Genomic DNA, 15,825 nt, shown 5'->3' on the forward strand with positions numbered 1-15,825 from the left:
GGTTGAGGCAGTGTCTTAGTTGGTGGGAGATTTCGAGTCCCGCAGGCTTGACATGGGAGTGATGTATCCATGTTCGGGACCCATCTACCTTTACAGCCATCGGAGTGGTCAAGATCACTGTGGGTGACCCCTTACAATGAGGTTTTAAAGTCCTATGATTATGTCTCTTGATCCACACCTCGTCACCTGGCTCAAAGCTATGTGGATTAGGGGATGGATCAGACTCATAACTGTCTCTCATGAAGGGCCGGAGATTCTTCTGAGTCCTGCGAAGGGCCTCTAAGGACTCTAGAAACTTTTGGTTATCAAACTCAGCAAGAATTTCAACTGAAATTTTGGTAGAAGTGGAGGGAGTCTTCCATAGAGAATCTCAAAAGGGGTAAGGCCCAAGGTATAAGAGTTATTCCTAGCCTTATACAAGGCATAAGGAAGAAGAGCCACCCAGTCCCCGCCAGTATTGAGGGTTAATTTGGCCAGACCTCCTTCAAAAGGTCTGAGTTATCCTTCCTACCTGTCCTGAACTTTGGGGATGATATGCACAATGTAGCTTCCAACTGGTCCCTAGAATGTGCATGAGACTGTTATCTGGGAGATGAATGCTGGTCCATTGTCTGACCCGAGCAGGGTGGGTAATCCAAACCTGGGAATGATGTCTTCTAGTATTTTCTTTGCCACAACATTAGCAGTCTCCTTTTTGGTGGGGGAATCTTACACCCATTCTGAAAAGGTATCTACAAAGACTACCACATTTTTATAGCCATATATTACTGGTTTTGCTTCAGTGTCATCAATGTCCCAGGTAGCTCCAGGTCATTGGTCCCTTTTTCGTGTCCCTGATGGTTCTTGACCAGTGCTAGAAACATTAGCAACCTGGTGGCAGGTGACACAGTGGGAAACAACCTTTTTAACCATCTTTCCCAATTGAAAAAGCTACCCTAAGTGAGTGTTTTGATGGATCTGGTGGATAAGTTGTTCTGTAAAGTCCTTGGGGAGAAGAATTGGCTTGTCAGCTGTATATAGCCGTCCACCCCTTTGGCATTTGGCTAGGTTTCTTTTATCTTCCTCATTATATTGGGATGGCGAGGTTCAGGTGGCACCATAGTCATCAAGGCCTGAGTGGCATTGAGTGCTACTTCTTTTGCCACTTGATCTGCCCATCTATTTCCCTGTGCCTCCATTGAGTTTCCTTTCTGGTGTCCTGGGTAATGGACAATGGCAATTTTGAGGGGAGCCAGAGGGCCTCTAGGAGGGCCAAAATTCCTTGCTTATTTTTAACAGTTTTCCCTCGACTGTGACGAGTCCCCTTTCTTTGTAAATGCCGCTAAGTTCACGGGCAGTGCTAACTACATACCTACTGTCTGCATATGTACTGGCAAGGTCTCTTGTTGCAATCTGTAAAGCCTTGTTCAAGGCTATGGGTTCTGCTCTTGGAGCAGAAGTTCCAGGGGCAAAGCCTCTGCCCACGTGGTGCCATTTAAGGCCACAACTGCTGCCGCTGTGTACCTGGTGCCATCTCATACAAAGCTCCTCCCATCTGTGAAGAGTGTCCTCTCTGCATCCAGACAAGGAACTGCAGGAGCTCAGGCCAGAGGCTCGGACATGCTGCAGTATGATGGAGCATTCATGCTCAACCATTATGTCTGGGTTTGGTAGCAGGGTGATGGAGTTCAGGGCTGATGATGGATTATAACGGGTGTGAGGTTGCTTCAGAAGGAGGGACTGATAATGGGCTAGCTGGGCATTGGATATCCAAAGGTCTGGTGGGTTTTTAGAAATTCTGTCTATGGTGTAAGGGGTGGTTATGATCAGTTCTTGTTCCATAGTAATTTTGTCTGCCTCCTTAACCAATTGGGCAGTGGCTGCTACTATACAGAAACATGGTGGCCATCCCTTTGCCATCTGGGTCTAGCTACTTGGATAGACAAGCAACTGGTCTTTTCCAGGGGCCTAATGTTTGTGTCAGGGCTCCCTTGGCCATGCACTTATTTTCATCTACATACAGGTGAAAAAGTTTATAAATGTCTGATATGGCCAGTGCTTCAAGTAAGGCCTTTTCAAGCTTTTCAAAGGCTTTCTTCATTTCAAATGTCCATTCCAGAGTGTCCTCTTGCCCCCTAGTGGTTTAGCAATTTCAGTAAATAGAGGAACCCACAGTCAGCAAAAACTTGCCAACCCCAGGAACTCCCATACTTGCTTCCTGGTAGAGGGGGTTGGAATGCTCAAGACAGTCTCTTTCTGGGCCTGAACAGTGTCTATTGCCCCTCCTCTCTCTTAAAAATATATCTGAAGCCGGGCACAGTGGTGCATGCCTGTAATCCCAGCACTCTGGGAAACAGAAGCAGGTGGATCACTGTAAGTTCAAGGCCAGCCTGGTCTACAAAGTGAGTCCAGGACAGCCAAGGCTAACACAGAAACCTTGTCTCGAAAAACAAACAAGCAAAAGAAGGCATCTGAGATAAGTTACCTCTTGTTGGCACAGTTGTGCCTTTTTCGATGACATTCATTCCATAACCCAGCCAGGCCAGTTTCTGCAGCAGGTCTGCTGTGGCCTGACAACAAGCCACCGGGTTGGAGCTGCCACAAGGAAGTCATCCATGTACTGTAAGAGACTGACATTGGGGTGGGCACACCTGAACTCACCCAGGTCCTGATGCAGTGCCTCATCAAAGATGGTGGGTGCATTTCTTAAATCCTTGTGGCAGTCTGGTCCAGATTAATACCATTCAAAGGCAAACAAGGCCTGGCTGAGGGGGGGGGGGCCAATGGGAGGCTAAGGAAGGTGTCCTTAAGATCCAGCACCTGTAGGCTGTTCGTTCCGGTGGCAAGCTGCTCAACAGGTATATGGGTTTGGCACTGTAGGGTGGCTGTCCTCTACTCTTTCATTAACCTGTCTTAAGTCCTGTACTAGTTGGTACTCATTCGAGGGTGGCTTCTTTACTGGTAACAGGGAGATGCTCCAGGCTAAATGGCAAGGGACCAGGATTCCCTGTTCCCAGAGGTGATTCATATAGAGTGTAATAGTGGCCTGGGCCTCCTGGGGCACAGGATATTGCCTGATCCTGGCAGGGAGGGAGTTGGCCTTCAACTGTACTACAATAGGAGGCTGGTGTTTGGCCAGTGCTGCTGAGTTGGTTTCAGCCCGTACCTCAGGGATTGTCATCATTAACTCTTGTAGGGAGGCATCTGGGTTTGGGGCCTTGATCGGCATGGTATAAAGTTTATATTCACCTTTAAAGGCCAAGGTCAAAATGTGTATTGGGCCTTTGTCACCCATGACTTGGACTCCTTTGGGCCCAATATTAATCTGGAACCCCATTTTGGTCAAAAGGTCATGTCCCAGGAGAGGATATGGGCATGCGTGTATGACCATGAATGAATGGGTTACCCGTCCCATTTCTAAGTCCACTTGTCTTCAGGTAGTCCATGGATAGGTTTGGTGCCAGTGGTGCCTTGAACCCAGGTCTTTTTGTTTGAAAGGGGGTAGTGGGCTGCTTCCAACCTGAATGTTGATCTTAGTGTCTACTAAGAAATCCACTGGTTTCCCCTCCACCTTCAGGGTTACCAGGGCTCACAGAGGGGACTCAAGCCCTGACACCCTCAGTCACTGATTTCCTCCAATTCCAGGACCTTGGATTTGTTGGCCTGGGTTTTCTTATGAGCATAGTTCTCTGGCAGCATGGACATATATGTTCATAGGAGTGTCATGTCTCAACCATCCTGTGGAGTGTGAGCACATATGTTCATACATGAGTCATATTTCTAGCACCATCCCATAAAGGTGTGGATGTGGGGAGCCAAGACCATAGCCGGCAAGCATCTCGGACCTTGGCGTAATACTGTGAGTGGACCTGGGGCAGCTGCCTTGTGACCTCTTTCCCTCCTTGCCTCAGGGTACATTCCAGAAGGCTGCCTTGCAACCTCTTCCCCTCCCTCACGGTACTCTCCAGCTGTTCTCACTAAGATTCCCAGAATTACATAGGCCTTCAGAGGACAAGTGGAACAAAGTCTATAGATAACATCTCGTAGTTCCAGATGCCTAACAATTCCACCCAGCCCTAGAACCACAGGGGCCCTCACCCTTCCAAACTTCCTGACTTCCTGATATCTTGCGAAAACTGCCCACCCACATCCCCCCACTCAGCCTCCTGCTTCAATGTGAAAAAATAAAATTTGGTCAGCTTGATCAGACTCCTTGACTTGCTGTCTGTTCTTCCCGTCTCTTGTCCCCCATTCTCTCCCCAGGGGTCCGTGGGTCCCAGTTGATTGTCCGGCGAGTCTAGACAAGTGGCGCCCAACGTGGGGCATGACGACCACCGGGAGAGACCACCTTCCGACCGAAATCGGTGACAAAAAGGATCAGGGCTCGGAGCGCCCCCAGAACTGCAGACCGGGAAGGAAAGACTCAGGACGGCATATTCACAAGGTAGGACTCCCCATTACAGGACAAGAAATTTTCCAACATGACCTGTTTGTTTCTGGCCTCAAAGAATCCCTCAAGACGCGAGGAACTCATGTTTTTAAAAAAAGAAAAAGAAAAAAAGGACCTGATAAAATTCTTTTCTTTTCTTGCTGATGTTTGTCCTTGGTTTCCCCAAGAGGTCACTATTAATGAGAAAAAATGGTTCAGAGTGGGAGATTGCCTGCAGGACTACTACCATATTTTCGGCCCTGAGAAGGTGCCTGTCTCTGCCTTTAGTTATTGGAATCTAATAAATGAGGTCCTCAAAACCCGCCATAATTGGCCTGATGTTCAAAATGTTGAAGGAGAAAAGGCCCGAGCCGTTGTTCCCACGCCCCTTCGGAGGCGGGACATTCCCGATCATCCTCTCCTCATAGGGACTCAGCCACCTCCTCCGTGGGTCCCCAAAACGCCCTTACTGAAAAAACTACCATCAGAACTGATAAACCCCCCATTAAAACAACATCTCTTTACCCATCTCCCATTGACTTAGAGGATGATGAGCCTTTGGATCCAGGTGACACGGCCACCTTAGAAGAGGAGGCAGCTCTTTATCATAACCCTGACTGGCCTCCAGCCTCAAGGGCCATGGTCGCTCTGGCCACGGCCCCCCCAAAGGTTCAATCCTTGGCTACCCGCCTATTGCCCCCTTTTAATCTACCTCCCCCATACGAGACATCCCCCCTGGATCGCGTATTCTCCGCGAATCCCCCCTTAATGCAGGCACGCTCATTGGCCACCTCCAATTTGGCGACTTTGACTGAGTTGGTCCGTAACCGAAAAGAACAATTAACCCTCCCAAAAAACACTTAAAGAATTAGACTCACAACTTACAGATCTATCCCTCCCTGCCTCAAGCCCCTCTAAACCTGTATCCATTAAAAAGGTGGATAATTTTTAAATATGAGATAGAGTTGGATATATATATATATATATTATGCTTTTAGACCTATAAAGATTCCTATATTTATTTTTGTTTGTTTGTTTGTTGGCTTTAGTTAAAGATAAGTTTAGACCCTAGATATGCTGTTTATTGTCAAGGTTCCGAAACGGCTTTTTGTCTTGCCTATCAGACTGTTTACTTTATGATCGTCATGTCAAATTTTGTGTCTCTGTCTGTGAATTTGTTTGTTTAAATATTGTTTTATTTTTCTATATTTTATGAGAGGGCCAAGTTTTACTCTCTGGCTAATTTTCCAAAACAGTGCAACACGCACAACCCGTGAGGCAGTAAGAGTCCTGCCTCCATGTGATCCCGGCCAGCAACAGGCCCGGCCTTTGCCGGGCCTGGACCCAGGCACAGCGGCCGCCCATCGGGAACAAGCCCAGGACTGGAGCGTCCATGGGCCAAAATGTTTCACAGGCACTGCTCCTGGCTGCTGCCTATGGGGCTCAATTCTTACAGAACAGAGATGGCTGTGAAAACGTGGCTGGTCGGAGAAGTATGGTCTAAGGAATAGAATTTATTCCCTTAAACTTAGAATTTTTGTGTTTAATTTTTGCTTGTAAGAGACTTAACAATTTTCCAAGTTGGTCTAGGGAATGGCATTAATTCCAAACTCCTTAGCTATAAGGTGTTCATAATGTTCTTGTTTCTTTGCTTAATTTTTACTTGAGAGATATTTCTAAAACTTTTTTAGATTCTCAAAAAGGAGAGTTAAGCTAGTTTTATCCTTGGAACTAGACATTTACAACTGGGAGTTTCCGGCTTAGATCAAAAGTTAAGCAAACCTAGGGCTACAATGTCCTTGAGCCAGATAATTTTACAGACACTGCTCCTAGTTATCTGTGGGCTTGACTCTTTCAGAGCAGAGATGGCTACAGACATGGGGCCAGTTAAAGAGGTGGAACTAAAAAGTTGATAGTTTCCTAAACTAGCCTAGGAAATATAGTTAACTGCCTAGAACTTAAAATTTTCTTGTTTCCCTGATTAATTTTTGTTTGAGATATTTAAAGATTTTCATTTTTTTACTAAAATTGAGGCTCTCAAGGGAGAGCCTCCTAAAATGGGTCTGATGTGCTTGCCAGGAGTAACTAATTGCAGCTCCTCTCCTTTTCTCTTTTTTTCTCATTTGTTTTGAAACATTTTGTCTTTGCTTTTACTTTATCAGAACTTTTCAAACGTAACTGTGTTGCTAGTAGACGCCCTAACTTGGGACTGCGGCCAAGGGTCATTCAGGCGGTTTTACCACAAAGTTCCGTTCTACTTGTTAATAAAAACATGACTAAGGATTAATCATAGTTTATATTATAGATTATATTATGACTTACAAATAAAGTGTTTAAGAAAGCTCTAGATAGTGATGGAAGAGCTAAAAAAAAAACAAAACTGTCTTGACTTACAGATGTTTGACATAATGAAAGAACACTGACCTTTGATAAAGAGGGTACATACATACTGATGCCAAGCTAATGACTTAAGAATAGTGATTCAGGATTGATGGCAACATTACTTCTGCATCCTGTATTTTAAATTGCATTTTAAAAAAAAAAATGTAACCACGAAAAACACACCCCCATTCCAAAAAAATGTATAAAAACCTGGCTTGCTAGTCTGCAAAATACACTCAGATTCAAACACTACCCCTGGTTTGTCTCTGTTTGTCACTCGCCTATCTTTGCCCACCGACACTTCGAGAACTCTTGTTCCCAAGGACCCAACTGAGATGGCCCACGGCATGGTGTAAAGGCATTTTATTGAAGTCTCCAGAACATGCATGATCCAGAGGGTGACAACCCAGCCATACCTTGTTTGGGCTCACCAGGTGATCACACTGGCACCCCTGCCTACCAGCACTGTGATGGGTTGATCTTGTAGGGAACTTTTTACATTTTGGAAAATATGCTGACTTGTTTATAAGAAGACAAATCAATATACCCATTTTCTTATATCCCAACTAAGATACGAAAAGGCAAACATCTCTGTTATGTCTCCTGTTTAGTTTGGCTGTAGAAAAACCAGGACTGCACACAGAACTTGCTCGAAATCTCCGTGCTTTAATAGTATCAAAATGCAGCAAGTAGAGACAGTGTAAGGACGTGCAGAGGTGGACAGCATCTGCCATGAGGACTGTGTGCCAGGTGCAGTCTCTGTTCGAGGCTATGGGCTGCTTCGGGAGTTACTTTTTCCAGCTCCCCCAACCTTGGGCAGCCTAGTCGCACTGGGCTGGCGTGGCATCCTCTGGATGGGTCTTTCACGGCTTCCACGTTCTGCCACTATGGGTACATTGCCAAGAGTGGGGCCACTTCTGTTTCTCCCTGAAAAAAATATAGAACCCAATAATTAAGATGGGGCAGAGTCCAGCTGCAACACATTCACAATTTTGCTCCCTGGGAAGCATGCCCATCCATTTGCTGTATCCACCTGTGCCAGCTGCAAATATGTGCTTGGTAGACTACATCTGTAATCTGGGAAAACCTAACATGCTGGCACATAGGTAATTGATTATTCCTAATTGGACTATTTGATGTGGGAAAAGCAACACTAACTCTGGGTCACATCTTCTGGTGGCAGCCCACATGAAAGGACAAGGAAGGAAGACGTCTGCCTTTTGCCTGCTTGCTCTCACTCTCCCTGGTTCATCTGTCCTCTTGCTCAGGCATCCCTTTGCTAGTATGAGGATCTACTTCTTTGGGATTCCAACAAAAACTGAGGACCAAGATCTGTGTAGGAATCCAGAGCCAGGCTAAAAATGCTGAGACACCCAATCTTGTAGACTGAACAACTACTTGATTCTTGGACTTTCTGTTGGACTGTATCACTGACTTCAGCCTGTCAGCCACTCTAATGAATCCCTTTTAAATACATTTAGTATATAGTGAAATGTAGTATTTTAATATATATTTTCATTCAATAAGTTTTTTTTCTTTAAAGAATGCTGAATAATAAAGACTGTAGTACTAGGAGTGGATCTAGAGAAAGAGAATTTTAAGAGTAAATATATTCATATATATATTATATATATATGTGGATTTTGTATATAGAATATACAAACTTTTATATATAGGATATATAAAATAGAATTTTAAGGATAAAGTCTGGAACCGGTTTTCCAAGTCACGAACAGCTATAGTTAATGAAGGTTCTTCTAGTAGCATGGAAAACACTAAAAATCTATGGTGTGTACTATTTAAACAGCTTATGCATCTGATTATCCTGAGAAACACATGTAATTGGAAATCAATTTGTAGTGACTTTATACATAAAACTTTTGACAATTTGTGGAAAAACAGGGAAATAATGATGCTGGCTCATTGCCTCTAGCATCTCTGGATAATTTGACAGAGTCTAGAGGTTTCTAAGTTGTCCCTGGAAGAGAACCCTCTCTTTAGCAACCATAGAGTTCAAGCTGCAAAATACCAGATCGGAGCCTTCATTATACAATGGGCTGAGTTACAAAGAAAATTCAGTTCCAGTCTCAGAAGGTGCTGGAGTTAAAGGACAGTGGTTGGTAAGGAGTGGAAACCTGTAAGTGGGGTGCAAATGTGTGCGAGGATCCCACTGAGGCTGAGGACTATGAACCCTCAGATTCTAAATGGTTTATCCATCTGCGGAAGTGGTCTCTCCACCCTTAGCAGAGGACACACCCCCACCCCAGCTCCTGCAGTACCACCTTCACCACCTTTGTCTAAGGAAATTCAAGGAATCAGCCGGGACCTCCCAAAGGGAGAAGCCAGGCAACACAATACTGATGTCCTCCGGGGCCCACCAAGAGGTGCCTAGATATTTAGAATCCCAGGCTCCTACAGGGGCCACAGGAAGTGTAATCAGTGAAGAGGTGTGTTATACCACAAAGAGCTCAGTAAGCTCTGGTTATTCGTTCTAGCAAAAGTCTAGGGACTTTGTGTGGAGATGGAGTTGAAAGGATGGAAATGAATGGGGGAAGGAACACAAGACTGGATCAGGTTGAGTTCACTGACATGGGTCCGCTGAGAGCAGCATCTAGGCTTAACACAAAAACTCCCATAGTTTAAGAAAGATATGGCCTACTGAAAAGGAGCCTGATACCCCTTGGCTAAGTGTTGATGAGGAGATTTTTAAGGCTTAGAGAAATTGCAATGTTACAGGGGGTACACTGTGTAAATCCAAATTCTCACAATTCTTCCCAATGGGGAGGCCCTTCAGTGATGCTCTAAGACACAAAATCATGAGAGGGCACTAGCCCAAGTAAAGAGCTTAGCTCTTGCTCTGTCCTTTGTGCCACACCTTAGGGTTGCTCAGCTAAATTAAAATGTGGTGGTTTTACCTGCTCCAGGTACAGGTGAGGTCATGGGCAGCACATAAAAAATAAAGTAAAATAAAATAAAACCATCCATAATGGCCTGACCTGTAGTGGGCAGCACAGACAGCTGTTTATAACTGTGTGATGCCTACGCACCTTGGCACTGGCTAATCAACCATGGTGTTTCTGAGAATGAAATAGATATGAAGCCTACTGCATTTGTTTGATTTGTATGAGTAGGAAAATGGCAAATGAGAGAAAGGCTACAGAGGATTGTAGCCATACAGAGTCTCAGCACCCTAAAGCAGTTTCCAAATGAGCCAGTTAGTTGGCAGCCCAGGAACTCTCTGAATGAAGGAGAGGTCAGGTGGACTGAGGAAGGACTTTGCGTAAACCCATGAGAGCTTCACTGTTAGTCTTTCTCCCATCTTCCCCAGAGGGATCCCAGGCCTTTCATAAGAGTAATCGTACACTGTGGGAAAAGGAACAATCAGATTTTTGGGGTCTGTTGGATACTGATTCAGAACTGACATGGATTCTGATGAACTCACTTTCCAGCCACAGAAGTCTGACAGTGGACCCAGATTCATGGGGTCCTCATCTTACCACGGTACCTCACCTACCAAAGCAGCTGGCTTGACACAAAGTGGAATGACACACAAACAGGCACCTACTAGGCAGCAGTGTCCTGGAGAGCCGGGACATGTTCTCCAGAATGTAGCATATGCTTTGACTAAGCATCCAATATTTGACAGTTTCCCTCAGAGGCAGGATCCATGGTTCTTCACCATCACTCTTACTGACCCATTAGGAAAGGTGACTCAAGCTACTCTGTCCTAGGGAGTTGTGATCTTCCCCTAAACAGATGGCAGGATGACCTCATGGCCACGGACATGCACACTTGAGTCATTATCACGCCTCCATTAATCAGGCCACACAAGCAGAAGTACACAACCAAGGTCTGAAAACAGTTTCTGACAGTTTCAAAGAAGCTGTTGACTTCCCATGTCCCTGGTATAACCTGAAATACTAAAGCCTTGGGCTTAGCGACAGATTATTATAGAAGACCTATAGAGGCTAAACCTCTGAGCACTGAAATCACCCTCAGATGGGCCCAGTATTTCAAGAGTGCTGTGAGAATGACCATCCCTGGTTGACCAGCAGCCAACCCAGGTGACTGGAAATGACCTCATGGGCCTTTAAACATGTTCCTCTTCTCTTCAACAGTAAAATTTGCCATTGTTGTCTGTGTGACTAAACCATGGAAGAACTAGTGTCTCAGAGCTGAGCCAAGGCTGGAGTTGCCCCAAAAGAGGCAACAGGGGAGTTTCAGTAAGGGACTACTGCAAACCAGACTGTGGTGAGGCCAGTTAGGATTTCTAAAAAAGATGCACTAAAGACAAGGTTTGCTGACCCAGAGCCTAGAGAACTTTACATATTGAAGGGTTACAATACGCCCCTGAGACAGGGAGAATTGAGGACACTATTGGGAATCAGGGTATGGAATTAACATGAGGTTCAAGGAAATTTGGCCATTAAGTAGTTTCCCTTTCCTCTCTCTTCCTGTGAGAGTTGGTATATCTTATTCTGTCAAATCTCCTGTGATTGGTCACCTTTTCTGCCACTCAATTAGATGTCACTTTCAAACATGGGTGCTTCCTTCTACAAACTAACTCTACCTTTGTTTGGGATTAAAGGCATGTGCCACCACTCCTGGACCTAAGCTTTCCTTTACCTGACACTTGCTCTATACCAGGCTGGCCTTGAACTCGGATCTGCTTGCCTCTGTCTCCTGGATTAAAGCCGTGTTTGTATTCCAGCTGGATCACACAGACCTACACCATCTTTGGATGTGATCTCTTACTAGCAGATCACATAGACCTAGAAGGTTTTTGGATGTGATCTCTTGCCAGAACAGCCATGTTCTGAATTAACATTCTTCTACATGTTCCCTATTTCATACTTTAAATTCAGGCAACGGACAGTCTGAAGATGCTAAGGCCAGGGTCCCAAAAGTTTACCATGATGCCTTTTCTTTACCCTGCCTTACATCCTCTGCCTGGGTCAGGGATCTTAAAAATGTGCAAGTGTTGCTCTTACCCTGGAGCAGCAGTACAAGTGTACATTCTGAAAATACTGTGTCGGGCTGGAGAGATGGCTCAGTGGTTAAGAGCGCCGCCTGCTCTTCCAAAGGTCCTGAGTTCAATTCCCAGCAACCACATGGTGGGTCACAACCATCTATAACGTAACCTGATACCTTCTTCTGGCCTACAAGCAGACAACACTGTATACATAATAAATAAATCTTTAAAAAAAAAAAAAGAAAGAAAAGAAAAGAAAATACTGTGTCTTTGGTGAACTGAGTTCTGAGTAGCATTGCTGGGATGGCTACAATGCCCTGCTCGTGTACCTCGAAGCTGCCATGGCCTTGTGGGCACAATGGCAATTTCCAGTTGAAGAGCACACGTCAACATCAGACCCAGAGATAAGACAATAAAAATGCCAGTGAAAGGAGCATGAGAACCAGAGTGAGGGGTGGGAACAGAGAGGCAGGTGCATGGCAGCTGGGCCACAGAGTGAGGGGTGGGGACAGAGAGGCAGGTGTGTGGCAGCTGGGCCACAGAGTGAGGGGTGGGGACAGAGAGGCAGGTGTGTGGCAGCTAGGCCACAGAGTGAGGGGTGGGGACAGAGAGGCAGGTGTGTGGCAGCTGGGCCACAGAGTGAGGCGTGGGGACAGAGAGGCAGTGCGAGTGAGGCGTGGGGACAGAGAGGCAGGTGCGTGGCAGCTGGGCCACAGAGTGAGGGGTGGGGACAGAGAGGCAGGTGTGTGGCAGCTGGGCCACAGAGTGAGGGGTGGGGACAGAGAGGCAGGTGCATGGCAGCTGGGCCACAGAGTGAGGGGTGGGGACAGAGAGGCAGGTGCGTGGCAGCTGGGCCACAGAGTGAGGGGTGGGGACAGAGAGGCAGGTGTGTGGCGCTGGGCCACAGAGTGAGGCGTGGGGACAGAGAGGCAGGTGTGTGGCAGCTGGGCCACAGAGTGAGGCGTGGGGACAGAGAGGCAGGTGCGTGGCAGCTGGGCCACAGAGTGAGGCGTGGGGACAGAGAGGCAGGTGCGTGGCAGCTGGGCCACAGAGTGAGGGGTGGGGACAGAGAGGCAGGTGTGTGGCAGCCGGGCCACAGAGTGAGGGGTGGGGACAGAGAGGCAGGTGCGTGGCAGCCGAGCCACAGAGTAAGGGGTCGGGACAGAGAGGCAGGTGCGTGGCAGCTGAGCCACAGAGTGAGGGGTCGGGACAGAGAGGCAGGTGCATGGCAGCTGGGCCACAGAGTGAGGGGTGGGGACAGAGAGGCAGGTGTGTGGCAGCTGGGCCAGAGTGAGGGGTGGGGACAGAGAGGCAGGTGCGTGGCAGCTGGGCCACAGAGTGAGGGGTGGGGACAGAGAGGCAGGTGTGTGGCAGCTGGGCCACAGAGTGAGGGGTGGGGACAGAGAGGCAGGTGTGTGGCAGCCGGGCCACAGAGTGAGGGGTGGGGACAGAGAGGCAGGTGCGTGGCAGCCGGGCCACAGAGTGAGGGGTGGGGACAGAGAGGCAGGTGCGTGGCAGCTGGGCCACAGAGTGAGGGGTGGGGACAGAGAGGCAGGTGCGTGGCAGCTGAGCCACAGAGTAAGGGGTCGGGACAGAGAGGCAGGTGCGTGGCAGCTGAGCCACAGAGTGAGGGGTGGGGACAGAGAGGCAGGTGCGTGGCAGCTGGGCCACAGAGTGAGGGGTGGGGACAGAGAGGCAGGGTGTGGCACTGGGCCACAGAGTGAGTGGTGGACAGGAGGACAGGGGTGTGCAGCTGGCCACAGAGTGAGGGGTGGGGACAGAGAGGCAGGTGTGTGGCAGCTGGGCCAGAGTGAGGCGTGGGGACAGAGAGGCAGGTGTGTGGCAGCTGGGCCACAGAGTGAGGGGTGGGGACAGAGAGGCAGGTGTGTGGCAGCCGGGCCACAGAGTGAGGCGTGGGGACAGAGAGGCAGGTGTGTGGCAGCTAGGCCACAGAGTGAGGGGTGGGGACAGAGAGGCAGGTGTGTGGCAGCTGGGCCAGAGTGAGGGGTGGGGACAGAGAGGCAGGTGTGTGGCAGCTGGGCCACAGAGTGAGGCGTGGGGACAGAGAGGCAGGTGCGTGGCAGCTGGGCCAGAGTAGAACTGGAGAGGCTACAGGCCTGAGGAAAATGATGGCCTTGCTTCTGTTCTTAGCAGAGAAAGGAAGGCCATAGAGGACAGAGAGATACAAATTGAGCAGAAAGAGGGTGGGACAGTGAGTATGTGTGGGTCCCCAGGCCTGGCCACCCCAGGCTGCCACTTTACCCCACTTGGACACCTTCCAGGCTGTTCCTGTGCTTCCAGGCAGTGAAGCAGCACTTTACCTCCCTGCACTTGCCTGGGAAGACACGCTGTATTGCAGAGGGTTCCAACAGCCAAAGAGCAAAGATGCAACAGATGGGACGGGCCTGAGATCCCTCACTCTGCTTACCACCATCTGCTTATTATACCCAGTCCCTGTGTTATGGCCACAAGAACAGGGGAGCCCTTCCCACCAGCGCACTGGCCTAGTATTTCTGTTAGACCTCTACTCTATGTGCCAAGACAGTCAGATGGTTCCGGTCCTGCAATCCAAAACAAATCCCCAGATGGGAGGTGTGCAGGTCTGGCCTGACATGAAGAGGAGCTAGGGCTGGACCTGGGAAGGGTAGGTAAGGAGTCGCCTGCCCTGTCCTCCGAGCACTCCCTGAGACTGTGAATGTCAGGTCGATGGAGACCAAAGCCATGTTTAGCCAGTACCTGTGGAATGAAGCATGAGAAGGAGGTGGGAAGGGAGGAGGCCCAAGAACAGGCTGAGCCAAGCCAGGCGGGAGTTCTCTACCCCTCTCCCATCCCCCATCCTTGCCACCTTTGGCTGGAAATAGCCAACCCATTTCTAACCTCGAGTCTCCGATGTGGACAGAGATATGGGCACCGAGTCCTGGGGATCGCTTGCTAGTCGCTGCCCAGCACACATGGACTTCAGCATTTGGAAGACGGCAAGGGGAGCCACATTCAAATTCAGCAAGTCTACCAGGATCCTGGGGAAAAAAACACTGCTCAGTGAATCCTGCGAGCTGCAGGCCGGACCTGCTCCGTGAGTGGGGAGAACGGGGCCACGGCCCTGAAAACTCATACAGAGAAGTGGAGTTGTTCTGAGGAACAGATGCAGGTCAAAAGGGGTCCTGAAGCAGGCATTATCTGCAGGGAGTGTGAGTCCCGACCCTGGCCTTCTCACTTGAACACATCGGGGTCGATGGCGGCGCCCGCAGCCTGCGCAAGCTCGTATAGTTCCATCTCCTCGGCGCCCAGCACCTTCTTCCGCCGAAGTGCTAGTTTCTGCAGTGTCGCCGCCTCCAGCCCGGCGGATGCGGCGAGTCCAGCTCCACCACCCGCTGCCGCCATCTGGGTAGCCTGAAAAGGTGACCTGTTTGGCCCAGCCGCCAGGGGACTCCACGGCGCCTACTACTACTGCACTCGTTTCCACGCAGGGTCCCAGCAGATCTTAGCCAGCAGCTCCGGCACAGCGGGCAAGGGTCCCCGGAGGCCTTTAGATGGTGGATTGCGTGACTTGTTCTGAATGCCTAGTGTGCCCAGTCAGGGCCGTGTGTTAGGTAGGCATGGGGATGGCGCGGTGGGAAGCTGTCCGCCGCCTGACGATCAGACCCCTAATAGACCGCTGACTTAGGTAGCAGCACGCAGAACAGTGCCTGGAATATACTGGGTACTTGGTAAATGCCTGTTACATGTAACTACCTGTTCCGCTGAGGGTCCCTAAACAGCTTTTGCTTTCATGTGCTCACGCACTCCTTCCCGCTAGTACGCATAAGTTCCGGCGCAAAGGGGAGCCGACACAGCCGTCACTACGCACGCGCCTTGGTGTCCTGCCGCTCCAAGGCGTTGCTTTGCGCAGGCGCCGTTCCTTGGTGGTAGAGGTGTGGCTTGATGACGCACAGCTCGATGACAGTACTGCGTGTTGTGTGGCTGTAGAGCGGGGGTTTATTTCTGAAGATAGGTAGACGTACAGAATGACCAAAGATAAACTCAGCACGTCAGCTTGGCTGTTCATGGGTTTTGTGTGTGTATC

At 48.8% G+C, this 15,825-nt stretch overlaps 1 protein-coding gene across 1 annotated transcript; it reads right to left on the reverse strand.

Moving 5' to 3' along the window:
• Window positions 1–7,527: 7,527 nt before the first annotated feature.
• On the reverse strand, window positions 7,528–15,656 carry LOC127193288 (mitotic-spindle organizing protein 2). Its single transcript, XM_051150564.1, has 4 exons — window positions 15,495–15,656; window positions 14,977–15,152; window positions 14,640–14,779; window positions 7,528–7,717 (listed from the first exon to the last, which is right to left on the reverse strand). The coding sequence occupies exons 2-4, from the start codon at window positions 15,141–15,143 to the stop codon at window positions 7,560–7,562; spliced, it is 465 nt and encodes a 154-aa protein (XP_051006521.1). The 5' UTR covers window positions 15,144–15,152; window positions 15,495–15,656; the 3' UTR covers window positions 7,528–7,559.
• Between the last annotated feature and the right edge of the window lie 169 nt (window positions 15,657–15,825).

This window comes from Acomys russatus, chromosome 8, assembly GCF_903995435.1.
Source record: "Acomys russatus chromosome 8, mAcoRus1.1, whole genome shotgun sequence".
Classification (NCBI taxonomy): domain Eukaryota; kingdom Metazoa; phylum Chordata; class Mammalia; order Rodentia; family Muridae; genus Acomys; species Acomys russatus.

Bases quoted from the DNA above. Each gene is read 5' to 3' on its own strand.
- LOC127193288 (XM_051150564.1), bottom strand. From the start codon at position 15,143: ATGGCGGCAGCGGGTGGTGGAGCTGGACTCGCCGCATCCGCCGGGCTG. The intron at 14,780-14,976 runs GTGAGAAGGCCA...TTTTTTCCCCAG, and splicing joins ATCGACCCCGATGTGTTCAA to GATCCTGGTAGACTTGCTGA. The intron at 7,718-14,639 runs GTTAGAAATGGG...TATTTTTTTCAG, and splicing joins GTCCACATCGGAGACTCGAG to GGAGAAACAGAAGTGGCCCC.